The sequence below is a fragment of the Glycine max genome, chromosome 15 (genome assembly GCF_000004515.6).
Source record: "Glycine max cultivar Williams 82 chromosome 15, Glycine_max_v4.0, whole genome shotgun sequence".
Classification (NCBI taxonomy): domain Eukaryota; kingdom Viridiplantae; phylum Streptophyta; class Magnoliopsida; order Fabales; family Fabaceae; genus Glycine; species Glycine max.
The window spans coordinates 34357375-34384220 of record NC_038251.2 but is presented as its reverse complement, the minus strand read 5'-3'; the positions used below and the strand labels follow the sequence as shown (position 1 = coordinate 34384220).

Below are 26846 nucleotides of genomic sequence, written 5' to 3'. Positions count from 1 at the left end.
AATTCATCCAGAATGCGAAGCAAGTCTGTTTTGAGAATATCCCAAAATTCTTTGATATTTTAAATTTAGTCCACCTGGCTCTACGCACCACTACAATCCCACATTGCAGCCCTCACTTCATCCTCTTCAAAACGAGCCACCGAAAGATCATTAAGTTGCTGGCCAATAAATAGACTTGAATTTGACCCCATCCAACCTAGGTCTCTCTCCCACTTCACTTCCTCAAATCTCCTCTTGAAAAATAATTTGATTTCCTCTTTGACTCTGCTCGGCTCTTCTATCCAGCACCCACCAACATGCACTCCTCTAAGCATGTTATAACATCATTTCCAATTTACCATCAGGTGGAAATACCTAGACTTACAGTCCCCTTCCTTAATCCATCTAGATCTTGCCTATTGTCTCGCAATGGATTCGATTGAGATTGCTGCCACCCAAAGCTCCTCCTGTAATTGCTTTCTCAATTTTTCCTCTTCGTCATTCAGCTGTTCATTATCTCCTTTCTCAAGCTTGTTAAGATCCAATTCCGCTTTTTTCAATTTCTGCTGAGCATCACCAAACTAATCTTTGTTCCCTTCATGTAGTCTTAGGGCATACTCCCCCCCCCCCCCCCCCAACTAATTACAAACTTCTCCAACCAGAACCTGTGCTTCCTCCAACATTAGGTCCAGCCCTACCTCACTCCCGTCTGAGGATATTTCTTCAAAGGACTCTACATAGCTCCCTATGTTACAATTGCATCTAAGATAGTTGTAACACAACTCTTCTACAATCATAACCACATAATCTACCCCATTAATGGACGCGGTTATAGTGTGGTTGATTGTAGGAGGCCATGATGTTTTGATTAAAACTCGTGCCCTATCCAACCTTTGGAGATCTTCTACGTAACTCACCATTTCCCCTTTGCGATCTTTGTGATGTTTTCCACATCCCATGCGTGTAACAGAATCCCCCAACACATAATCCAAACCATCCTGAATCCAGGCCTTAGATTTGGGCTCTATTTCCCCATGGTAAGGAACATGGATAGCCCGCTTTCAACTCCTTCTCTACATAAATCTCCTGCTCTTGTATCACTGAGCCCTGTGAGAACCATGTCGCCACCAAGGTACTTCAATTTAATATTTTCGCCATCGTCCCACATAAGTTCTTCTAGTCTATCTTATGCCATTAGGTTCCTCAGTCTACCTATCTATCTAGGCTTTGCTTAGCCATGTCTTCTTTTCTATTGATATTGTTAGCTGGATTGGCAAGCAAGATGTCATGTTCAATGCTTGGACATACTTCGATGTCCATCATTTCGCCATATTTTTGCTACCTGTTGCAACCACTTTCACATATGATCCAAATGTTGTCACTCGTGAGGGATTCTACTTTTGTAATCCTCTAGCCAATGTCGTATGCTTTGCTATCCCTTTCCTTTACCTTTGTCTCTCTCTCAACCAACTTCTCTATGGCCGCTGCCTCCTTATGCTGATGATCCTTGTTAACTCTGTTGGTTTCCATTCCTTTCATTTGTCTCTCTAATTCCCTGGCATTTTCGACCCTTTTAAATCTCATAAAGCCGTATCTTCAACCACTCATGTTTCTGTTCTTTGCGATAAATACCTTCATGACATCGCCCCACTTCTTAAACTCAAACCACAGGTCCTTTCCCCCCATGTCTTTTGGAAATTGTGTGAAGTAGAATGACTATATGTCTGGTGCATCACTCCAGTTTTTGCTCCTTCCCTTCCGCCATCGTGCTACCATTTTCGTTGCGTCATGTTGAATGTACCCCTTCCCAGCGTAGTTGAGACAAGACCTCTCACTCACGCACTCTCTGTTTCGCTCTCTCACCTCTCTAGAATTATACAGGTCTAAAAGTAACTTTCTCATAACTTCCTATACTCTTATTCTTAGTGAGGAGTGAGAGTGTTTCTTAAACATGGGAATATGAAAGTTACCATTCAACCAATCTAGTAACTTCTCTTCCGACTCCCAATTTTAACTCTTATTTGAATTTTGAAAAAAGCCAATAGCAATATATTGAATTTCAACTAAATACATTCTTTATGAAAAAACGTGGAGAAACATTCCTATTATTTGGAATGACATTCCCAAGAATCCATTCATAAAGCTTGAAACAAACGCTCCCTTAGGGCTGAATTTTGTGGAAGCGAATTTGTGATATAGGTTGCTTGTTATGTTTCTGTTATTTTATTTAGGATTTAAAAAAATTGTTATTTTTATTTAAGATTGGTTATCAAGAATTTTGCCTTAATTTAATTATGCTATAAATTTAGTTTGGTTTCGTTATCATTTGGATTAGTTAATGGGTCTAACAATAGAACCTTCAATGTAAACATTCATAGAGCTTTAGCTATTTTGATATCGATATTTCCTTTTGTTGAAATATTTTATAATATCAATATTATATCTTAGAGTATCATAAAAATTATGTCTTTGGATTATTTCTTAATTTACATGTCTTCTAATATTATTTGTATTTGTTTCATTATTTAATTAGGATTCTTAGTATAAATAAGGACCAGCGTTTTAGGTTTTATTGTCACATTAAATCTTATAATGTAAATAATCATAGTATGGGGAGGAATAGTCCTCCTATTTCTCATCTGTTTGCTGATGACTTGCTCCTTTGTAGTCAAGCTAAAATCTCTCAGATGCAGTGTGTTCAAGACACAATGAACCTCTTTTGTGAAATGTCAAGTCAAGAAGTGAGCAAGGAGAAGACTCAAATATACTTCTCAAAAAATGTCAGTCTGCATACCAAAACATCCTTGGTGGCAGTGTCGGGGATATTCAGAGGCAATGACTTTGGGGCAACATTTAGGGGTTCCTCTCTTAAGGAAGACACCTAGAAGAAGACGAGATACAGAAAGTACAAAGGGCCTTTATCTAGGGAGAACAGAACAACCAGTAAAACTCATGCTGTTAATTGGGGTACTATGTGTCTCCCAAAACCTAGTGGCCATGAGGAATCTCAGTGTCATGAACAAAGCTTGTCTCATGAAACTGGGATGGGCTATCAGAAATAGGATCCATTTGTTTAAACTTTTTTGTTAAAAAAAGTGTTTTTTTAATAAAATAAGCAACTTTCTATTTTCTGATGTGTTTGTTTAAACTATCTAAAAAAACAATTTTCTGCTTTTTTAAGAAGCAAATATTATTTTCTTCTTAGAAAATCACTTTTTCATAAACACTTTCAATTTTAAACAAACAGGCCCATAATCATTATACCATGTGGTGTATGTTATCAGAGGGAAATATGCTAGACATGGCTTCAGCCAAGATTCATTAGCTGTCACATCTGCAGATTCTAGCCTATGGAAAGCTCTGGTGGAAATCTGGCCTAACATTGTTAATGGGGAGTTTTGGACAGTTGGCAATGGCAACTCAGTTGATGTTTGGCATGATAAATGGGAGGATCGGGATTTGAGGTTGGTGGAATATCTTCACAGAACTCCATTCAATACCAACATAACAGTAAAAGATCTAGTTGATGCAGGTGGAAATTGGGATTTACAGTTTCTTCAGCAGTTGTTTCCCATGGACAGAATTCACCAAATTACAGCTATTCTTCCTCCTAGGCAAGATGCGGGAGAGGATATGTGTTTGTGGCCTGGTGATCGGTTAGGAAATTTTAGTGTTTCTAGTGCTTACTGTCGAATTCAGAATTTCCACATCTTGGTGGAAGATGCTGATTCGAAAAGAATTTGGAACATTAAAGCTATAGAGAGAGTTAGAGCTTTCATTTGGCAATTGAAGCATAACAGATGTATGTAACACAAATCTGTGTACTTCTAAGTGGTGCTGCCAGCAATTATAGACGAAAGACAGACTGCCCTCATAAGGGCACTTGCTGCACAGCGTGCTTATCACAAATGAAGCAGTTGAGGAAGCAATAAGGTGCCAAAAGCCATGTCTGGTGTTCCAAGTCGACTACGAAAAGGCATATGATTCAGCTTCGTGGGATTTTCTAATATCCATGTTGCAAAGGTTGGGACCCACTAGCACCCCTCTTGTTTAATATTGTTGCTGAATGCCTAAACGGATTGATGAGAGAAGCAGTGGAGAAGAACATATTCAAAGAATTCTTAGTAGGAAGAAACAATGTGAAAATCAGCATTCTACAATATGTTGATGATACAATATTTTTCGGTGAGGCATCAATGGAAAATGTTGAGGCAATCAAAGTCATTCTGAGGAGCTTTGAACTCGTATCAGGGCTTAAAATTAATTTCACAAAGAGCAGTTTTGGGCCAATCGGGAAGTCGGAACAATGGAAGAAGGTTGCTGCAAAATACTTGAACTACAGATTGTTGTCCATACCGTTCACATACTTGGGTATCCCAATAGGGGCAAACCCAAGGCGTTGTGAGTTGTGGGATCCTATCATCAAGAAGTGTGAGAGAAAGCTAGCAAAATGGAAACAAAGACGCATTTCATTTGAGGGTAGAGTGACTCTTATAAAGTCAGTATCCATTCCTATTTATTTCTTTTCATTTTTCAAGGTTCCTAACAGAGTTGTGGATAAGCTGGTGAGTATACAACGCCGATTCCTATGGGGAGGATGATTTGAGCAAAAGAAGACTGTGTGGGTCAAGTGGGATACAATGTGCCTCCCAAAGGAAAAAGGGGGATTAGGAATCAGGGACATCAAGAGCTTCAATTTAGCTTTGCTTGGAAAAAGGGGATGGAATCTATTTCACCACCAAGGCAAACTTTGGGCTCGAGTATTGGATTCAAGATACGGCAGTTGGAGGAGTATGGATGACAAAAGAAGAGGCAGCAATGAATCTTTGTGGTGGCAGGACTTAAAGTCACGGTTCCAGTCATCGCAGGAGGTTAATTTCTTTCAAAAGGGAATAGCCTGGAGGGCGGGGTGCAGAGATAAGGTCAGTTTTTGGGTGGATAAATGGAATGATGATGGCAATCCACTAATTCTAAAATACCCTAGGCTATACCACATTTCCTGCCAGCAAAAACAGCTCATTCAGCACATGGGAAGTCACACAGCTGCAGGCTGGGAGTGGAACTATATATGGAGGAGATCTATGTTTGACAATGAAATTGACATGGCTGCTAGATTCTTGGGGGATATAGAAAACAATTCAATCCATCAAGATCGACGAGACAACTGGATGTGGAAAGCTGATCCAAGTGGTCAATATTCAGTGTGGAGTGCATATAATCTGCTGATGGGGGAATCAATAGACGAGAATCAGGATGGAGTTTTTGAGGACTTATGGAATTTAAAGATCCAAACCAAAACATCCTTCTTCGCTTGGAGATTAATTAGAGATAGATTTCCAACAAAATTAAACTTGCGAAGGAGGAATGTAGAAATCAATGATCTACTTTGTCCATTTTGCAGAAACAATGAGGAGGATGCAGCTCATCTATTCTTCAACTGCAGTAAAACCCTCCCTATATGATGGAAATCTTTGTCTTGGGTAAACATTTCAGGTGCTTTCCCGCAAAACCCGAGACATCATTTCCTCCAACATGCTCATGGGGGATATGCTGGACTAAGGGCTCACAGATGGAAGTGTTGGTGGATAGCATTAACCTGGACTATTTGGCAGCACAGGAATCGGATAGTTTTCTCAAATGATAGCTTTAATGGTAGCAAACTGATGGATGATACAATCTTCTTGTGTTGGTCATGATTTAGGAATATGGAAAAAGGTTTTGTAATGCATTTTAATCAATGGTCGAGTAATCTAAGAGAAGGATTTTGTAATCAGGGGAGGGAAGCATACATAGGACCTGGGTAGCCTATAGCTTACAATGGAAGCAACTTAATGGTTAGCTAATTTGACTGTTCAAGCTCGTATTAGGAAACCATATGTCTGCTGAACTACAAAAATTTGTAATCTTAGTAACCCAAACCCCTGGTACTTACATATATATACTAATTTAGCTTTGCTGATAAAAAAAAATAGAGGAAAGCATCCTCCATGTCATGAGGGAACTCCCTTTAGCAAGCCAGGTTTGGTGTCATTTGGTTCATTCTAATTTTAGAGCCACTTTCTTTACCACAACCCTGCAGGAATGGATTCATCTAAATCTGGTCACTCTTGTGGGGAATTTCCCTACTGATACTTGGACAGCAATTTGGGCAGATGCCTGCCACCCAATCTGGACTTGATAAATAAACACGTGCATGAAACAATGCAAGCTGACAGATCTGTTCAGGATGCAGAAAACAATGCAAGCTGTGGAGGGCTTATAAGAGATGCAAATGGTAGATTTACTGCTGGTATTTTGCTAACTAGATTGGTAGAGCTTCCCCATTAATAGCTGAATTATGGTGGTCTGTGTCGGGCTGTTGATAGCTAAACAAAGAGGCATGTAAGCTGGGGAATTGCATGTAGATTCTTATGCAGTGGTGAGAAATATAGCTGGCTCAGCAGATGGATGTGCTTCTGGATGGAGCCTTCTTCCAGCAATTCGTCATAATTTTTTTTTTGGAAGGCAGAAAATATATATTATAAAATAAACTAAACAGTACCAGGGGTACTGGATGAAAGATAATACAAGGCACCTATGGTGCTGCCCTCCAAAAAGAAAAAACCCAAGCTAACCCAACAAGAAAAGGCAAACCCAAGCAATTCGTCATAATATAATAAATAGTTCTAGGCAGGTTCATGTTAGGCATATTTATAGAGAAGCAAATAGTTGTGCTGATGCATTAGCCAACTAAGCTTGTAGTATGAGGGAGGACTTTATGATGGTTCCGCATCCACCTACTTTTTTGAGTAGTTTCCTTTTAGCAGATGCTTCAGGAGTTGTAACTCCGAGTTTGGTTCATTTGTAATTTTGTTGCTTCAGGTTGTTAAGCCCCTTATATTACCAAAAAAAAGAAATATCATAGTATACAATATTATACAAATTCTCTTTTTTCTTTATTCTTTCCCTGTATTCCAAAACACAAAAATTTCTCATATTTGAGTTGAAGGAGCACTCTGCCCTAGAGGAGTACTCTACATTTGAGCCAAAGGAGCACTTTGCTTATTTATAACTAAGTGTTCCTTTATATGCTTCACTAACTATCTATAAATAAAGTTAACATTTGTTCAAGGGCATTGCATTGGAGATTCTACATCTACTAGTGATAAGGGCCTGAAACATGTTAAACAAATTTGTGTTTGGATGTAGTAGGGATGAGGACCCAAACTACGTTAAATAAAATTGTGTTGCGTGTGTCAGTATGAGGGGCAGAACCACGTTAAATAAATTTGTGATCTTTTTCTATATGGTGTTGCCTTTTTAATTTTACGGTGTCTTCTCTCATCATTGTGTGTAATGAAGAGGTGTGCACTTTTTTCCCAGCACATTGCCACTGAATTTGTCTTTAGATTATAAAAATAAGCATGATGATTCAAAGCATAATTGGTCTGGTAACATTTTACACAACAAAAAAAACAATATCCAAGAAGCAATCATTTAAAATCATAACAACTACACTGGTCTATATCATGATTAAGATAAAAAAAAAAAAATCAATATTTATAGATCACCTTGGCATTAATAATTTATCTGAAAAATGCCCATCACAATAATTTATGTATCAGAGAAATTATTAGGTTGCACAACATGTATATAAACAAATTGTGTCTTTACCTGCATTACAACACCAGCAACAGCAACAGCACACTGAGCAGCTTCTGCCCATGACTGCATTTCCTGATGTGCATCACATAGATGAAGCAACCACATTATGTGAAGATCAGGGACTGGGGCAAATGCCATGGCCAGTTTATAGAAGCTTTCAGCAGCAGCATATCTATCCATAGTCATCATGGGGGCCTGAAACAGAGATTAAACTTATTTAAACTGAAGCTCAATAAACAAGTAGTGATCAGGAGCTAAGCCATGAACAGATAAGCATTCTATTGGGAAAAATCCAAGTTCCACATTGACTAGAGATAAGACAAAAATAAAATATATAAGTGGGGGAAAACCCTCACCCTATGAGCTAGCTTTAGGGTTGAGTTAGGCCCAAACTAGACAACCAGAATGGACAACTTCTTCCACTTCCATCTTGAGCAAGAGAAAAAAAAATGTTGAAAAAAGGAGGCAGAGGGACATGTAACTCCAGATTATGCTAACATTAGGGAATAATGACAATATACTAAAATGATCATATGAAGACCATAAGTTACTTTCACTAGCTTAAACAAACATATTTATGTGTTTATATTATAAGTCTTAGAATTTGGACTAAGGGCCTAACTCAACCCCACAGAAAGCAACTTGTAAAGTGAGGGTTGCCCCACTTAAATACACTATTTTCCCCATCTAAACCACCACCCTAAGGCAGCCCCCAAAGAGGCATAATAATGGCTTTCTATTTCTACAACATCTCTAACATTTCATTTGTTTATATAAAAAAACAAGTTTGCACATTTAACAAAACAAGAATTAGGATCCTTTTAATATTGTTGATACCGTTCTTTAAAAATTTCCACGAGAGGATAAATTGACATTTAGTACAAGAAAAACGAACCTATATATTAATCTTCTTGCATTACAAATGAAAACATTATACCATAAATATCAGAGAAAGTCGAAAGAGCGGACTCAGTATTTGTAATAGTGAATCTAGGCCCAGCATATATAGCATAAAGCATAGTCCAAATTGGTTATTCCAGAGTATATAGAAATGACTGTATAATTAATCTCACTGCAATTAAAGCCTATAATGATGCATAAATAATTAAACTCACCAATAGTGCATGCTCCAAGCTGCCATCAAGGGCCAAAAGAAGGCTGTCAGAGAGATATTTCACCTCAGACCAGGACCATCTATTTTCTGTCATTTTTTCTGGTACAGTCACAAGAGCATTCTCAGGTAAACCACACTCCTTCAACAAGTAAGCATTTTTAGTTTCATCCTTCATTTCATCTACAGACTTCCTAAGTCTCCGTGCTTCACCACTTTCTTCTAAGCTTCCATCAGATCTCATCTGAGTCACTTGCACATCAGACATTAGCTCTGATAATGTGATAATCAACATGACTCTCAATCTTGCTGTCTGCATAAAGTAATGAAATGAACTCTGCACAAATTGGAGAACCAAAAACAAGAATTTGATTAATATGATATGAAACCAACCAAAGTAACAACTTCTAAAATTTAAATAAATGGAAACATACCCTCACAAGTATTTGAAGCCCGACAACTGCCCTTTGCCTGATGTTTTCATTTTGGAAAACTGCAAGCCGAAGGAGATGGAAAGTGACTTGCTTTAGAAAACGATCATTTTCCCTTGCCATCAAAGTTGCCCCATGTAAATCAAACACACTGTTAAATACAGGAAAAAATGCTTTCCAAAAAGTTAACGGCTGATTTCTGGATAAAAAGCTCATGAACACAGCAGTTATGCAATCAAGTTTTCCATAATCAGTGGCAATGCTATGGGATGCTGCCATCATGGAGAATTTCTCAGTCACCTCCAAAACCTGAAGACTGATAAAGGCACTCAAATTTTCCTCCCAAAGTTCCTACATCATATGCACGTCCATATCATAAGAAAGTGGAGAGTGCAGTTACCAAAAGTAACCAAAAAAGAAACACAAAAACAAGCAGGTGGAAATTCCTTCCAAAGGAACAGTAAATATATCCAAGCGCAGGTCAGGTGTCATTGCAGCTGAAGATTAATTTGAAAATTGTGCACAACAGCATGGGAAGCCTTGACCAATAAAATAAAGTAACAATGGCAGTTTACAGCATGACCCATAAACAAATTATATTTTAACTAAAGAAGGAAAAGTGTACCAATTTCTGCCTCAAAAGTGGATGTAAAGATTCTCGAAGTGCTTGAGCAGAAGCTCCAATCCTAGAAGACTGTGCTTGAGCTAGAGCTTCTCTCAAGGAATATGGCTGGCTAGGGGAGCTTAACTGGGAATTTACTCTCTGCCATAAATAACCATTATCTGGTGTTCCCTGAGGCTGCAACAAAATCATAAGGCGTGAGATGCACAAAATGCAGTCACCTACATCCAGTACTTAAGCAAATCAAGCAGTAACAAGATATCAAACAGCAGAAAAATATATTAGAACACTTGACTAGTAATAGCTAATTAGCTCTGCAGAAGTTGGCTCACTCTGACTTCCTGCCTTGAGGCCTCAGACAGATAATTGTTGATTGCAGGAGAAAGTCTGTCAGAGTACTTAGGGGAAGCAGGTGCCTCCCCTACTGGGTTGCGAGAACTGGAGCCAAGTAACATGCCATCAGCAGGTTTTTTGTGCTGTAAAACAAGTCAGAGTTAACAAACCAACTATGACAATTGACAAAACAAGATTAAAGGCAAAAATAAAGCTTCGCTGTCCAAATTAGCACAAGTGATCAGCAACATCAAAATTTCTATTAATTCAACACCATAAATCACATGATTTGGAAGAATGATAACTGACAAGTTAAAGCATAAAGTGTAACCTCAAAAAGAAGCAAGCATTCCTCCATGAGCTTGAAAAACAATCTAGTCCGGGCAATGCTTTGCTGCCATGCCTTGACAAGTGATGCATCATCAAGGTTTCGAACTATTTGCAAAATTACTATTGAAACTTCCCGCTTTTCAACAGAATTAAGGTTGTAGAAAACAGGCATTTCATCTAATATCTGAAAAGACCAACAACATACATTATGGAAATTGGACATCAAGGAATAGTTTAAAAATGATGACATGATAAACTCAAGATCACGTCCATTTTCCATGTGATATTACAACAAATATTAACTCTTCTAATTCAATTCACCTATACCTTTGCATTAGTACCAATAGGTGGGCACAAGCCAACATCTACATTTCAATTTAGTGAAAAATATTGTTTTTCAGGAAAAATGGGTAAATATTATTTTGCAGTTTACTCCAATTCTCCGAACTGTGCCAAACATCATATAGCTCCCACTAGTCACAATTTTGCTTCAGTTCCACACATCCCTAATAAAAAATACAACCAAATCTTCACTACTATCACATGAGACAAGTATTGTTGGCAAGTCTACAATCAAGTTTCTTCTCTCCAAAAATATCTTCACAACATAGATACTTGTTGGAACAAAAATCAAAAGAAAGTAAAGGGACTAGGGCCGGTAGTTTAGTATACCAATCATATTATTCAAAATGGATGGAGCCTAATAACTCAAGGGCGGATTTCCCAAGTATTAGACAGAAATCCACATGAAAAGTGATCAAACATGGAAACACAAAACTCCACACAGAAAAATTCCAACTGAAATAATGTCAGAAAATTAAAATAATTCTATACACCTGTCCAACAAGTGGGAAATATAGCTGAGCAATATACAATTTATCTTCAGGCTTCTGGTATCTCACATCAAACTCATGTTTGCACAAGAGCACTACCAAAATTCTTGCTGCCTACAATGGATAGACAAGAATGTTAATAACAAATTTAAACACTATCAATCAGAAATGATAAAACTTTGATCAGGCAGAAGAAAATTAACATTACTCTATTCTAACTAAACTCACCTTTGCTCTTAGAGACAAATCTTCATGATCCCAAGTTACAAAGAGTTCTTGTATTAGTACAGAAGAAAGGTAGTTCCTATACCAATAGAATACAGTCAAAAACATGTGGGATTGACTGATAATATACAATTACAGAGTTTCCTCTGGCACACTTACACCGATACATTAAATATCGCAAGTCATAAATCATAACCGAGGTTATTCCATTTGTTCCAATTAGTTTTGTTTATTAGCACCTTCTACTTCAATAATGTATAACATAGTGTCATGTCATTAAAAGAAAACCATGTCCAATCAGATAGGTTATCATAGGTAAACTAAAACAGTTATCATCAGTAAACAATATTGAGTACTTATCATCAGTAAACAATATTGATTATATAATGCACAGGAGTAGTTTAAAACTTATTAAAAAATCGAACTGCATACATTACAATATTTGTAAGTTAATATCTGTGCCGAAGATAAAAACACGATGAAGTACCTATCTGAAGGGTCCCTTCCAGGCATTTCCACAAAAAGATCGTGATCACATATTATTTGTAAAAAGGTAAGTTTGCATTCATGAAGTACAGATTGACATACACCAGAGAACTTGTCAAGATATAATGATACCTGCAGTAGACAATGAACTTCACATTAATCACAGAATCAAAGTATGGCAAGCAGTCATGAAAAAAACACCAAAACTTAAGAGACAATACTTGCCAACTGAAACAAGATTTAGCATGCACTAGCAACCATATCAAAATCAAAAACTTCACAAACAGAAATATAAGCTGTAAATTGTCTCAACTATACCAGACTATATACTAATATAATGAACAAAATACTAAATACTAACAAAAGAGTCTTAAGAGAATTTCAGAAATCTAAAGTGAGGTGAAACTTTTGATTGCATTCAACCCAAGAAGATGGTTACACCTCAGTTTATATAGAAAGTTACACAACTGTGACTGTTAACTAAACTGAAATAGTTAGTGACAGCTGTCCTAATAGATAACTAACAAACTATAGACTAACTACCAACAGTAGTTAAGCCTTTACAGATCAGTTAAAAAAGAAAACTACTACACTGAGTAAGCATACTCCTATACCCCCCGCAAGCTCATGAGGAGTTGGCAGAATGCTTTTCAACAACTCTGAGCTTGGACCTATATTTAGTAAAATTAGAAGGAGTGAGGGCCTTTGTTAGAATCTCTGCTCTTTGATCAACTGCTGGAACATAAACAACTTGAAGATGCTTGGCAATGACTTTCTCCCTGACAAAAAATAAATCAAGCTCCATATGTTTGGTGTCAGAATGCATCACAGGATTATGGCCAAGAGCAACAGTGCTCATACTATCACAAAAAATGATAGGAGTTGCATGAGGTATATGAAGCTAAGACAAGAGAGACTTTATCCATATGGCCTCTGTTGTAGCCAAAGCTAGACTACGATAATCAGTTTCTGTGCTGGACCTAGCAACCACAGATTGCTTTTTATTTAGACCCCCAATACCCTAGATTTGAGCCAAAGAAAACTGCTGCTCCTGAAGTGGATCTTCTGTCATCTGGATCAGACCCACAGCCACAACAGATTTGTACAGGATGGGATCAGAAAATGACTCATACACAAACTTGGTTAACTTACAGCCACCAACCACTGGAGAGGAGATCAGATTAGCTTTATCCATCTTGGTTTTAGTCAACAGATCTCTTATATACTTGGACTCACCATTAGGCTGAGGTCTTACTTCAATACCCAGAAAATAATCCAAATTACCTAAATCCTTTATAGAAAACTCAGAATTAAGCTTAGTAACCAAGGATTTAATGAAACTATGACTGTTGCATGTGACAATAATGTCATCAACATATACCAACATATAAATCACAGTGCTGGATTCAGTGTAGATGAATAAAGAAGGATCACATTTGCTTGACCTGAAATTGTATTGAAGAAGGGTAGTCTTACGTTTGCCAAACCAAGCTCCAGGAGCTTGTTTTAAGCCATAGATGGCTTTGTGCAGCTTACACACAAGTTGCTTGTTGCTGTTTTCAAAACTAGGAGGTTGAGTCATGTAAATATCCTCTTCAAGAATGCCATTTGAAAAAGCATTGTAGACATCTAACTGTTGAAGACTCCACTTGTGAGTAATGGCAAGAGACAAAAGAATTCTAACAGTTACTGGTTTGATTACAGGAGAAAAAGTCTCATTGTAATCATAACCAAGTTTCTGATGAAAACCCTTTGCTACAAGTCTTGCTTTGTACTTGTTGATAGTGCCATCAGGATTTTCCTTCACCTTAAACACCCATTTACAGCCAATTGGAGCCCTAGATGGAGGCAGATCAGTAAGAGTTCATGTACCATTTTTCATCGAAGCATCATACCCAGTCTTCATCGCTGCAAACCAAGTAGGATTGGAAAGAGCAGTTTTTGTTGACTTAGGCTCAGAATGAGCTAGAAGAAGAGTAGGATGGAGTCAAGGCTTGACAATACCAGCTTTAGCTCTTGTTTTTTTTTTTTTTTTTTTTTTGAACGGCCAAAAATATAATATATTAGTTTAAAGATAGAAGATACAAAGTACCAGAGGTACTATAACAGACCACAGGAGGTAGAGCCTCCTGAAACAAACCGCAATAAACAGAAGCTACCAACCCAACAAAAACCAAACAACCCATCCCAACAAGACAAACATTACTTAAAAGCTACTGCCATAGCTGAGGACCATTGGTGAAAAGGAACATGAAAATCCTTTTCCCACCCCCTCATCCAGGACCAAGAGAGGAAAATTGTATTATCCACCAATTTAGAGATGACAAAAGGCTTATTGTTGAAGATAATGTCATTTCTAAGATTCCATATTGATGTTGTAGCTGCTATCCACCAGATTTTCCAGCTTTAGCTCTTGTGCACATAGAGTGCACATTATTTTTATTTTTTTGCTCAGCAAAAATATATTATATTTATAGACTAGTACCAGTGGTACTGAAAGTACATAGGAATAGATGTGAATCCTGCTTTTCCAGAATATAGACTGGGAAAGAGCTGGAGACACAAAAATGTGTTACAAGAATCCACCCACACCCTAATTACAGAATCCTTCCTTCAGATTGGAGGACCATTGGTTAAAGTGAAGAGTAAAATCAGGTCTAACAATATTTATAGTGTGCACATTATCAGGTCTAACAAGAGCATTTTGAGAAGTATTGACATGAGGTACAGAAGCAGTGGCAGGTAAAGATACCTCAGCAGTACTAGCCTCAATATTGAAAGATCCATCTGAAGAAACAGATGATGCTGTTGCTGGTGGAATAAGAGGTAAGTCAGGATCTCCTTGTGGCAAAGGAGAAGAACTAGCTGAAGAAGTGTTGATAAGGCTGGTGTTGCAGCTACATGTGAAGTGACAGATGCTGGTTGTGAAGCAATAGCAGAAGGTGGAGGCAACTGGAGTATGAAAATGCTGAGGAGACTGTAGTTCAGTTAAAGTATTGTGATTATCAACACTGTCAGAAGGAGTCTGATCTGATTCACCCATTAAGGAAGGAAAGGGAAATCTGATTTCACTGAAAATTACATCTTTGGAGATGTATATTCTTCCATCAGCAGCAAGGCATTTATAGCCTGTGGGAAAGAGAGTACCCCAAAAATACACATTCTTGAGACCTTGGTTGCAGCTTGTGTTGATTATAGGGCCCTGAGAAGAGGAAAGCAAGCACAGCCAAAGACTTTAAGGAATTTGTAATCTGGCAGCTAGTGAAACAGTCTTTGATAAGGCACTTCATTTTGAATTGCTGAAGGAAGTCCATTTACTAGGTAAACACTAGAAATGACTGCATGATCCCAATAGTCAAGTGTCATTGAGACTTGAGACAACATAGTTAAAGCTGTTTCCACTATGTGTCGGTGTTTCCTCTATACAACACCATTCTGATGGTGTGTATGAGGACAGATCAATCTATGCATAATACTAAGATCTGCAAGATAAGAAAGGCCTATATTCCCCTCCCCAATCTGAATGAACAGCTATAATTGGTAGGTTAAATTGAGTTTTAACCATAGTTCGAAACTGTTTAAAAATAGTTAGTGTATCTGATTTACTTTTTAACAAGTACAGCCAAGTAAATCGAGTGTGCACATCAACAAAGGTTACATAATATATGTAACCAGTGCTGGACACAAGTAGAGAAGGACCCCACAAATCATTATAGATGAGTTCAAAGGGAGTGGAATAGACACTAAGAGAAGGGGAGGAGGGAAGTCTATGGGATTTACCAATGCAAAAATGTGAACAAAAGTCAGAACCTGTTTTATAGATAATAGGCAGATTACAAAGTTTGAATACATGTTTCATAGTAACCACATTAGGATGTCCTAATCTGCAATGCCAAGTGGCAAAAGAACTAGAACTATTAGAAATTGTATTTGCAAAAGAAGCATCATTAAAACTCCATTTACAGAATTGGAGACAGAATTTGAGGAAGATGCTCTGAAGACAGGTATTAGAAATTGTATTTACAACAGAAGCATCATTAACTCTATTTACAGAATTGGAAACAGAATTTGAGGAAGATGCTCTGAAGACAGGTTCTGAAACATCAGAGGAAATGGTATTGACAAATGAGATTTGAGTTGCTGTCAACATGACTGAAGCAGATTAGGGAATTGGTAAAGTCCATCAATACCAACCAACCCTTGAAGCAGGACCTCTTTAGAGACCTGAGATTTGACCAAGCAAAACTGAGAAACAAACTCAAAAAACACAAGTTATCTCCACAAAACTGACTTACACTCATCAAATTTTTTGTTATAGAAGGAACAAATAACAGACTGTTGAGAACAAGAGGAATTTGAGAATTAAAAGGAGGCTTCAAGGCAGTTACACCTGAGGAATTAATGTTCAATCCCTGAGGTCTGTTGAATATTCTGCGATACAATGGTCACATGGTGAGATGCACCCGAATCTGGATACCAGTTCTGTGAAGACGAAGACTGAGCACTGGTTAGATGAGCTTGTGGTGGTGGATTGTTGTATTGAGGTGAAGCTTTCTGAAATTGAAGCTGATTAGGGTACTGATTAGGATATGAATTGGAAGGTTGAGTGGGATATTGGTTTGGATGTTGGTTATAATAGTTGGAAGGCTGAGTGGTATACTGACTTTGGTATTGGTTTGGGTATTGGTTAGGATACCACTATTGATTGGGATTTTGGTTTGAGTACTGATTCTGATTTAGATAGGGTTGGGTCATTGGTTGAGTAGGGACATAGATATCATCATGCCTGTAATAGCAATATGAAGCCTCATGACCCTATTTTATGACAGATTTGACACTGAATGTTAGAGTATCTACCACCACGACCCCCACGGCCATCACCATAGCCGCGACCTCTGCCACGGCCACCACAAGAGAAATTGCGGCCACCTTCACGGCCATTGTTGAGGAAATGATTACTGCCATTATTGTAGTTCGAGTCAATGCTCTGAGCAGCATTGTTTGAGGCCTGAGCAGCATCATTGGCTTGCGCCTCTAGAGTAGTGTTGGACTACACTCGCTGTGGAATTGGGGCTAAAATTAGGTTTAGAAACTTAAGTGAGCTTGATGGAAGCAATTGATTTCTTGCAAGACTTTTCAATGCGAGTCTCATGAGCAAGAAGAAGAGCTTCGACTTCATCAATCGTGGGAGGCTCAAACCTACAACTAATAAGCGTAACCAAAGACTCAAATTCATCTGATAATCCATCAAGAACATTATTAACATGTTCATTAACCAGGACAAATTCTCCAATAGATGAAAGTGAATAGATCAAGATCAGAACTCGAAGAAGATATTCAGAAATTGAACGATTATCCAGCAAAATATTATGAAGATCATGATGAAGTTGTTGCTTCTTCGCATGAATTGTAGATTGAAAGTGAGAATGAAGTTTATCCCAAAGATGCTAGAAAAACTTACAACCAATGAGTCTTGGAAGAACTTCACCGGAAATCATGGATTGAAGCCACGAGAGTAAGAGTTGATCTTGTTTTTCCCAAAGTAGTAACCTGGGAGAGATGTTTCCAGCATCACGATCGGCAAGAGTTGCATATCACAGTGGAATTTGTGGATTTGTGAGAAGATAATGAAGGCGATGTCCTTTGATCACAGGTTCAACTTGTTGACACCATAGCAAATAATTGGAATTTGTGAGTTTCTCTGAAATCGAGTGCGAGAAATCCTTTGTGGTAGTAGTGGAAGAAATAGTGGCGACCAACGTAGCAACAACAGGTATCTCTACATCACTAGAATCTCATTACCGAATTCACATCATTCATTGGAACTTCATTGTTCATTGGCAGCGAAGGAGGAGGAGGAGGATTGTGAGAAGCAGAAGCCATGAAGATAAGCTAAGGATCGAAAAACTAGTTGTGTGATACCAGAAAAGAGTCTAAGAGAATTTCACGAATCTAAAGTGAGGTGAAACTGTTGATTGTATTCAACCAAGAAGAAGATGGTTACACCTCAGTTTATATAGACACTTACACAACTGTAACGGTTAACTAATCTGAGTTAGTTAGTGAAAGCTGTCCTAACAGATAACAACTATAGACTAACTCCTAACTATAGTTTAGCCTTACAGATCAGTTAAAAAAGTAAACTACTACACCGAGTAAGTATACTCCTACAACTAAGATACAATTTTCCTAAATCCTAAGTACTATATTTTCATAATACACAGTACCATCTGTTCCGCAACACAACCACAAAAGCTTTACAGAATATTATTCACCATGAAATCCGTCTTAATTTTTTTTTTTTGCTCAGCAAAATATGATATGTATATATAATAAAGAAGTACCAGAGGTACTATAATTACAAGGTGTTATGAAAATCCTAGTGGATCCACATAACATGCTACATTCGGACTGATATGAACCGCCCTACAAAAGAATACATCATCAATACCCCTTGGCTTGTGAACCCTCCTATATAAATGCCCCACTACTAATAAGCCCTCCTAATCTGCTGAAAAAGTGAAAAACATATTGATAGGTTGGTAGACCAATAGTTAAAGTGCATATTAAAGTCTTTCTCCGATGCTCGAAGCCAAGACCATAGCAAAAACAGTGCATCATCCATCAGCTTAGTAGCGCTGAATGATTCATTTGAGAAAAGGATCTTATTCCTATGCTGCCAAATTGTCGACGTTAAAGCTACCCACCAGCACTTCCACCTATTGTTTTGTTTCCCTCCATTCATCCCTCTTAATAATTTCATCGTGTACTTCTTAGTCTCCCTTTACCCTTTTTCACAGGGTTACAAAAAAAATGCAATCTGCACTCCTCACTAGTGCTTCCAATCACCTTGTTTGCGCATTCATGTCCCTAGCACTCCTCTTCAAGGTAGAGCATACAATTCCTATGAGTCAAACTTGTAATAAAGGAAACTTATCAAACGACCTCTAAATAATTTGGTAAAAAAAACCTACTGGTTGATCATTTGAATTGACAATTAGTATTGATGTCTCTAAATAGGATCTTCAGTATGACAAAAGTGCCAATCTACTCCAATGTGCTCACTGCTCAGTAATCTCATGGAAAACAGCAACAAACGCTATAAGCAGTAAAGCTTGGTGATCACCACCAAATGTCAATTATGTGATTTCCTTGTGTTGAAGATTCTTTAAAAATTTGTTTGACAAAATTAGTATCAATGTCTCCAAATAGGACATTTGCAACAATAAAGTGTCAATCTACTTCAATGTACTTGCTCTCAGTCATCTCATGGAAAACATTACGTTGTTTCCCTTTTAGGATATTATGTTACCCCCAATAAGAACACAACACTCCAAAGATCTAGTAGTAGGACAACTTGCCCATTCACCTTGAATATCCAACAACATCCCAATAGAGGAATGTAGAAACTACACGATAACTATACTACTATTATAGTCATTAAAAAAACTAAAAATGATAGAAGTGTCGTGAAGCAGATAAGTTTTCTAACCAATCTTTTGTATCTTCCAACCATTCACCTTACAGTAATTTTCAGTCTTTTCTTCACCTTTCGGTTGGCCATAATAAATTCTGGTCAGTCCTTCTCACATATTGATTCATGCATGTATCACATGATCCAAAGCAATCTTTGATTCATAACAAGATATGCTGGATCGCCAAAAAAAATGCACCAATTTGTGTGTTTCGAATCACAAATCATGAGATTCTAACAACAATGGTCAAAAACACTAATAGATTCATACAACAATCAAATAACTTTCATGTATATTAGCAATTAGCATAAGTTAAAGATTTCAAGACAGTGTACAGACACGGACAGAAAAAGAAGCATCTTATGGTAGTTACAAATAGAAAGTCTTTTTATAGTTGATATGCATAAGCTATTCTTAAAAGTAAAGAAAAAATTACATCCAAATATATAGAAACATGGGAGGGAGGGGGGGGGAAGCATAAATAACATACCAACTCAAAAACTTGCCGTGGCTCAATAATGGATAGAAGATCATAACAAAAGAAGGCCAAACTACTGTTCAGGCGTTTTGCCAAGCTTAAACCCTTCTTACAGCGCTCATGCACCTCAGTAAGAAGGCAATCATACAACTGCAATATACATCTGAATACACCATCCTTCAACTGCATTGGAGGGATATCTTCACCTTTTAAACACAAAAGAAAGAAAGAACAAGATCAAAATTCAAGCCCGAAACTAAGCCAATTCAGAGAGAAGTGCAGTGCTAAATTTTGATATCATTAATTTGACTTTCAATCACAACCAAAAAAAATTAAAGGACATAGTTTCTCCAGTGAATCAAATACACAAACAGTAATGGGGACAACCAAAGTATAGATAATACTACTGTTAAGTTGCATAATTGTATCTGTTAAGCTAAATAAGGATGCTTCCATTTCTATGGTAAAGTCCATTTTATGGCAAAAGGCAATGTGAAAAAGTGTTTGACCATGGGCCCACAAAACACATGGCAGGACAGATACATATAGACCCCTGTTTTAAAAGGTTGGCTAACTTCAAGAAGGAGCCAAGAAAAACAGATATGGACATATAGAGTGGAAACAGAAGTGAAATAAAATAACAAATGTGATTCCAAACATATATATTCTCAAAATCAATATTTATGTAAGCTTAATAATGGGATCATAGGAAGAGATGATAGAGGTAGAGGAAGAGACCAAGAAAAATCTAAGTGAAACTATTAAAAAGGCATTAAATCTAGATGGCATGTCTACAGATTTGGTTTTTGACATAACACAGTGCCCCATTTGATCCATGTAGCTAAAACCCACTGAGTAGAAAAGGCATGAAATTAGGAAAAAAACCTAAGCCCCAAACTTTTATATTTTCTCATAAATATAAGTATGAGAGAGAGAGAGAGAGAGAGAGGAGGGATCAAATTACATTGGTGAAACTTACACCACAAATAACTTTATATAGAATGTGAATTTTATTGATCCAACCAGTGAATTTTAACTATATTACCTTGCTTGTTTGTATCAAATTTTATCAAAATTGAACAAGATAATCAGACGAGTCATATTGGTACATGTTTTAAACGTGCAAATTACATTAATTTTAATGTACATGAATGAGGAACCAAATACTTTTGAATTAAAATAAATTTTGTAAATATAAATCTTTGTGAAAGAAACTTTAATCCAACAGTATGTTTTGAGATAAAATTATCCAATTAAAAATTATTGAATGGTGTAAGAGTTGGTAAAGTTACACTAGTGTAATTTGATTCCTACACACACATATTTCATACCCTAACCAATTTAATCCATGTGCTAAACAGGTCTGGTCTGGTTTACTGCTTTTAAATTTCAAACAATCCAGACTACGAGAAAGCCAAACAATTTTTAAAGCCAGGTTTGAATTATCTAGTCCATGAACTTATGCTCTTTTCCCCAGCTCTAATTATACAATACTATTCATAACAGGATAACACATAGAAATGAATTATGTGGAGAATTGAAAAGGATTAAAATTTTATAAGAGGACATACATGATCAGATCATAAGCTTTTAAAGGTACCTATTGGAAGGCTGTGATAAAAGAGACGAGTCTTCTCCAATGCCATTGATTTAACAATTAGCTCCAGAAAAAACCATGCCATAGCCAAAACATCATCATACACAGGTCCAACACGATACCCTTTGGCCTGCAAAATGAACCCTTTCTATTTACTAACCTGAGGGATGAAAAGAAGCATACATTTGAGAAATCCTGCTAATGTTAATTAACTGAATTTGTTTTGTTAATATCACTCAATAGCCTGCAAAATTAGGAAGCACATCTTGAATTTTTTTTATCGGCAAAAATAAATATTTAATTATATAAATAGGATTGAAGTACCAGAGGTACTTTGTACATAGATAGGATTCCATAGACATCGTTCCTCAGTGAAACTAATATAGTTTGATTAGGAACCATATTATGGCTACATATGTATTATACAGCTACTAAAATCCAAATGAAAGCTACCCTCTACTGATACAAAAAGCCTTGTCGAATATGACTTGACCAATAATTAAAGTGAAGTGTGAAGTCTTTCTCAGAATTTCTAAGCCAAGTCCAAATTAGGAACATTGCATCCTCGACCAATTTGTTGCCATTGAATATTTCATTTGAGAATATAATTCTGTTACGCATCTGCCAAATGGACCATGCCACAGCCACCCACCAACATTGCCATCTCTTGACCCTTATGCCATCCACCTGAACAAATGAATGTTTGAGGAAATGACATTTTGGGTTTAAAGAAAGAACACTTTTAATATTCATCCACGACATGGTTTCCCACCAAATAGGCTGGATTTTATTGCAGTGAATGAATAAATGAGATGCCTCCTCCTCCACCCTACCACAAAAAGGACATAACAAATCCATAATCTGCACTTGTCTCCTGTGCAAATTTTTCTTTGTTGGCAGTCTATCTTTAAATAGTCTCCACGCAAATACTGCAGTTTTTCTAGGGATTCTTAATTTCCATATCTCCGCAAAACAGTCCTCCTTACTTCCAGTTGCTCCCCCCTCCCATAAAAACTGATAAGCATTATGTGTGGAATAGGTACCCGATGGGTGACCTATCCACTCCCATTCATCATCTCCCTGCTGCTGTATGGGCCTGCCTTCAACCTCTCCAAGGAAATTAATAGCCGAGTCAATTTCACAATCAAATAGCGGTCTTCTCCAAAGAAAGTGTCACTCCCATCCGTTATCCTTGTGAGAACCCATTTGTCGGATAGGCTGGTGCTGCTGTGATGAGATGAGGTAAAGTCTAGGATATTTTTCTGCTAGTGATATCTCCTGACTTATCCACCTATCCTCCCAGAATTTGATCCTATCCCCAGCTCCTACCTTCCATCTGAAACCATCTTGGAGGGCTCTACCCTAGTATGAATGATGTAAAGCCCTTTTTAAATCCCTCCACCATACTGACTCATTGGCTGCCCTGCCTCCTTCCTCCAAACCCCTCCATCCACCATATTTGGACTCCATTACTCTAGCCCAAAGTTCACCTTGGTACTATAGAAGATGCCACTTCCATTTGCCTAATAGAGCGAGATTAAAAGTGTTGATGTCCTTGATGCCAAGCCCTCCCCTTTCCTTTGGTAAGCACACTGTCTCCCACCTAATCCATGCAATTTTCTTTTGGTCAGAACCACCTCCCCATAGGAATCTGCGCTGTATTTTCACTAACTTATCCACCACTGATTGAGGCACCCTGAAAAAAGAAAAGAAATAGATAGGAATTGATGTTAGTACTGACTGTATTAATGTCACTCTTCCCCCAAACAAAATGTGTCTTTGCTTCCATTTTGCCAATTTTCTCTCACAATTTTGGATGATGGAGTCCCACATCTGACACCTCCTCGGGTTGGCCCCTATGGGTATGCCAAGATAGACAAAAGGAAAAGCCAGCAAACCACAGTTCAAATAATTGGCCACAACTTGCTTCCATTAATCTGTTACTCCGAAAGCTCCAAAACTACTCTTAGCAAAATTGATCTTTGAATAGAACAGTAAACCTATGCAAGGTTAGTTTAATTGTCGAAAAGGAAAACTAGGGATGGCTTATTCGGTAATTCAGATATTTTATTTTGTGTATGCCACTAATAAGCACCCATGTACTTGGGAAACCCTCCCTTAAAAGCTAGCTGTGACAAGGAGGAGAACCAAGCAACTTAAATACTCCATCAAGCATCCCATACTACTCAATGTAGGACTCAGGTACCCTATAAAGCTACAGTACCCTATGAAGAGATTTCCCACCTTTTTGTAGAGTAGGGTTACCACGCTCTTGTGAGAGTGGTGTGACTTGAAGCTGCACAGAGTCACTCCTAAAGAAAATTGCATGTCGCATTTATAAATTTTCAAACATGCAGGGCCATACCACATCCCTATCATAGCAACACCCTTGAGAGTTTACATCCCGGTGGCTGCACTCTACAATGCTTAAGTCTTCCTTTCAGGTCAGCCTCTTCACAGGTAGCTCTTTCCAAGACATTGGCAACCAGCTCTAATACCAATGATACCCAAACCAGGGGAAGCCTTCGTTAAAAAGTTAGTTGTCAAGGGGAGAGAACCAAGACACTTACTTAAGCACTTCACCAAGCATCCCATATTACTCGCTGTGAGACTTAAGCACCCCATAATATGGTGCCTATCAGCCACTTCATCCATACGTCAAGACATTCTTGAAAAAATAGTTATAAACAAAATTCAACTTACTGGGAAGAATTTCCTGCTTTTTATGAGATAATTCAGATAATAATTAAAATCTCCTCTTTCTCTTGGTTACGACTACAATCTAAATCTTCTGTGACAGCTGTTATAAATTGATTACACCAATAATGTAAATAATTGGTTGGAGAACAAAAGTCTTCGGTTCAATGTAAAGAACCAATAAAGGATAAGACGGACATGTATTATCTCAGAGATTTATGTTCACAATAGCTTTGGTGACCTTAAACACGTTGCATACATTAGCATGCAAAATAGAGATGAGTAGAGAGAGAAACACTGGAAGGGAGAGAGATAGGTCTAAAGGCCAGGCAGCTGAGAGAGTTAGAGTGAGCTTCAGGGAAGATCTCCGAAGGGCCTATGCCGGAAACAAGGAAAGAGACCAGCAACATTACATTAATTCAAATTGGAGGGATCACAAGGACATATCATCCTTCTACTTCACACGGTTTTTTGATGAAATCACTGAGAAGGAGTTGTGGCACCATTTCAAAAAGTGGGGTGATGTGAGGGAAATCTTCATACCCAATCGAAGAAACTACAATGGAAGGACGTACGGGTTTGCCAGATTCAAAGGGGTAAAGGGCGCTCACTACCTAGCAAAGCAGCTGGGCAAGATCATTATTGGCGGGATGAAATTATATGTTAACAATCCAAAGTATGGAAGGGAGATGCCAAGAAAGGTAGCTGCAGGAATCAAAGCACAGGGGCACGTGGAGAGTAATGAAATTGAAGTTGATCGAGCCAGACAACCACACCAAACAAATCCAGCCTCATACGCGGCGGCGCTGATAAGAAATACCAGGTTTCCAGGACAAAGGTGGGCTCCCAACAACCAACCCCAAAGCCGCGAAACTTCAGTATCCTCGGTTCACCTCGACATAGGACCAGAAGACAAGAAATGGCTGAATGAGGCATGGGTAGGGCGTTTAAAAACCCTGCCATGTTCGAAAGAATGGAGGATGACCTACTGTTGGAGATAGGATTGGACATAACACCCAAGTACATAGGAGATGACTTGGTTTTCCTACTTGGCCTCACGGACGCCGGAGCAAAACAAGTGCTGAATGGTGGAAAAGATGGAGGCGCCTCGCCGTTCTACTCACTGGAGAAATGGAGTCCAAGCTTATGCACTGGATTCAGGCTAACTTGGGTTCAATGCTGGGGTATCCCGCTTCAAGCTTGGGATACGAAACACATCAAGAAGATATTGGTCGCCATGGGAGAAACAGTGGATGTGGACGATGATGTCGAGGAAAAACGGAGGCTGGATAAAGCAAGGGTGCTCATTAAGACCCCATGGAGGCCTACAATCCAGCATACCGTCAACGTCCACATCGACGGCAAAACGTTCAAGGTGTAAGTGGTCAAGGAGTGTGGTGACGACAGCCACGACTGCCATAGAAGATGATGCAGCTTCATGGGATCGTCGGAGGAGATCGACTCCTACGAAAGATACCTCGGCATTCTCTCTCCAAGACCGACAACCTCGATGGAGAACAAAGGTGACATGCACGACCTGGTGGCATCGGAATCGCTAACTGCACCATGCAGGACCACCCCCAATCCCATCGCCGACAACGACGACCACGGGATAACCTTATTAACCAGTGGTCAAAGTGAGTGTAACTACCCACTGGGTAATAGCAATAGTCCGCGGACACTAGACAAAAAGCAAAAAGCCATCTTGGAGGTTCAGATAGCAAGTCTAGGGAGACAAGCAACGGCTACCTACCAACACGCTAATTCACCCAAACAGGGGGAGTTTCAGTGTATCGGGTACACAACCCATGCAGCAGGGGAGCAACTAAGACATGGAAAGGGCAATCAAGAAAAGGGGGAGCAGTGATGCGGCAGAGGCACAACTGATATTTGAAAAAGCAGCACATGATACTTGGATGGCTGAAGGATGTTTAAATAAAGGGATGGGTTTTTCTATTCACACCCCCAATGAGAAAATAGAACACTTGGGCCTCAGTCCACAAAATAAAAAAGGGGGATCTACAAGTACTTGGCAGGTTTATTCAAGACAGAGGAGGTACTAAAAGAAACCACAAATGGGCCATGCACTCTTTACTACAGTGATAGAAACAGATATGAGCAGCCTACATAATCAGCACCTACAGGACATGGCACAAATTGGGACTGCTCTCAATGGCAACAGTGCCCCTATCACAGAAGGAAGGTCAAGAAGCAAATTTACAGAACCATCACATTCAAGAGGCAGCCAACATCTGGAGCATGGCCAAACAATTGGGGGCTACAGGAGGAGCTGAGCAGGATATACTCATTGACAAAATAAAGTCTATGGAAGAAAGGGACAGGAACGAAGCAGAGAGGTTGGGAAACAGCAGTAGTAGTCCATGAATATTGTTTCATACAATGTCAGAGGATTAGGGAGGGGAGTAAAATGCGGATATGATGTTTTCAGGAGACAAAGAAAGAAATGATAGACAAAGCCATGTGACAAGCATTATGGGGGAATTTGGAAGTTAGTTAGGAGCTGCAACCTGCTAATGACACAGCAAGAGGCATTTTATGTATGTGGAGTGAAAAAACCTTCAAGCTACAAAGGAAAGTCATTGGC

General features: G+C 38.4%; 1 protein-coding gene across 2 annotated transcripts in view; it reads right to left on the bottom strand.

Annotated features, from left to right (window-relative positions):
- Nucleotides 1–26846, bottom strand: part of LOC100812785 (guanine nucleotide exchange factor SPIKE 1) — a 59202-nt gene that overhangs the window by 9009 nt on the left and 23347 nt on the right. For both annotated transcript variants that reach the window (XM_006597927.4, XM_003545658.5), the window contains exons 18-28: nucleotides 21548–21674; nucleotides 19960–20153; nucleotides 11996–12126; nucleotides 11512–11587; nucleotides 11287–11397; nucleotides 10452–10634; nucleotides 10120–10263; nucleotides 9791–9964; nucleotides 9169–9516; nucleotides 8739–9071; nucleotides 7633–7818 (exon numbers count right to left, since the gene is read on the bottom strand). In XM_006597927.4, coding sequence (XP_006597990.1) covers nucleotides 7633–7818; nucleotides 8739–9071; nucleotides 9169–9516; nucleotides 9791–9964; nucleotides 10120–10263; nucleotides 10452–10634; nucleotides 11287–11397; nucleotides 11512–11587; nucleotides 11996–12126; nucleotides 19960–20153; nucleotides 21548–21674 — 2007 coding nt within the window. The remainder of the gene's footprint in view (nucleotides 1–7632; nucleotides 7819–8738; nucleotides 9072–9168; nucleotides 9517–9790; nucleotides 9965–10119; nucleotides 10264–10451; nucleotides 10635–11286; nucleotides 11398–11511; nucleotides 11588–11995; nucleotides 12127–19959; nucleotides 20154–21547; nucleotides 21675–26846) is intronic.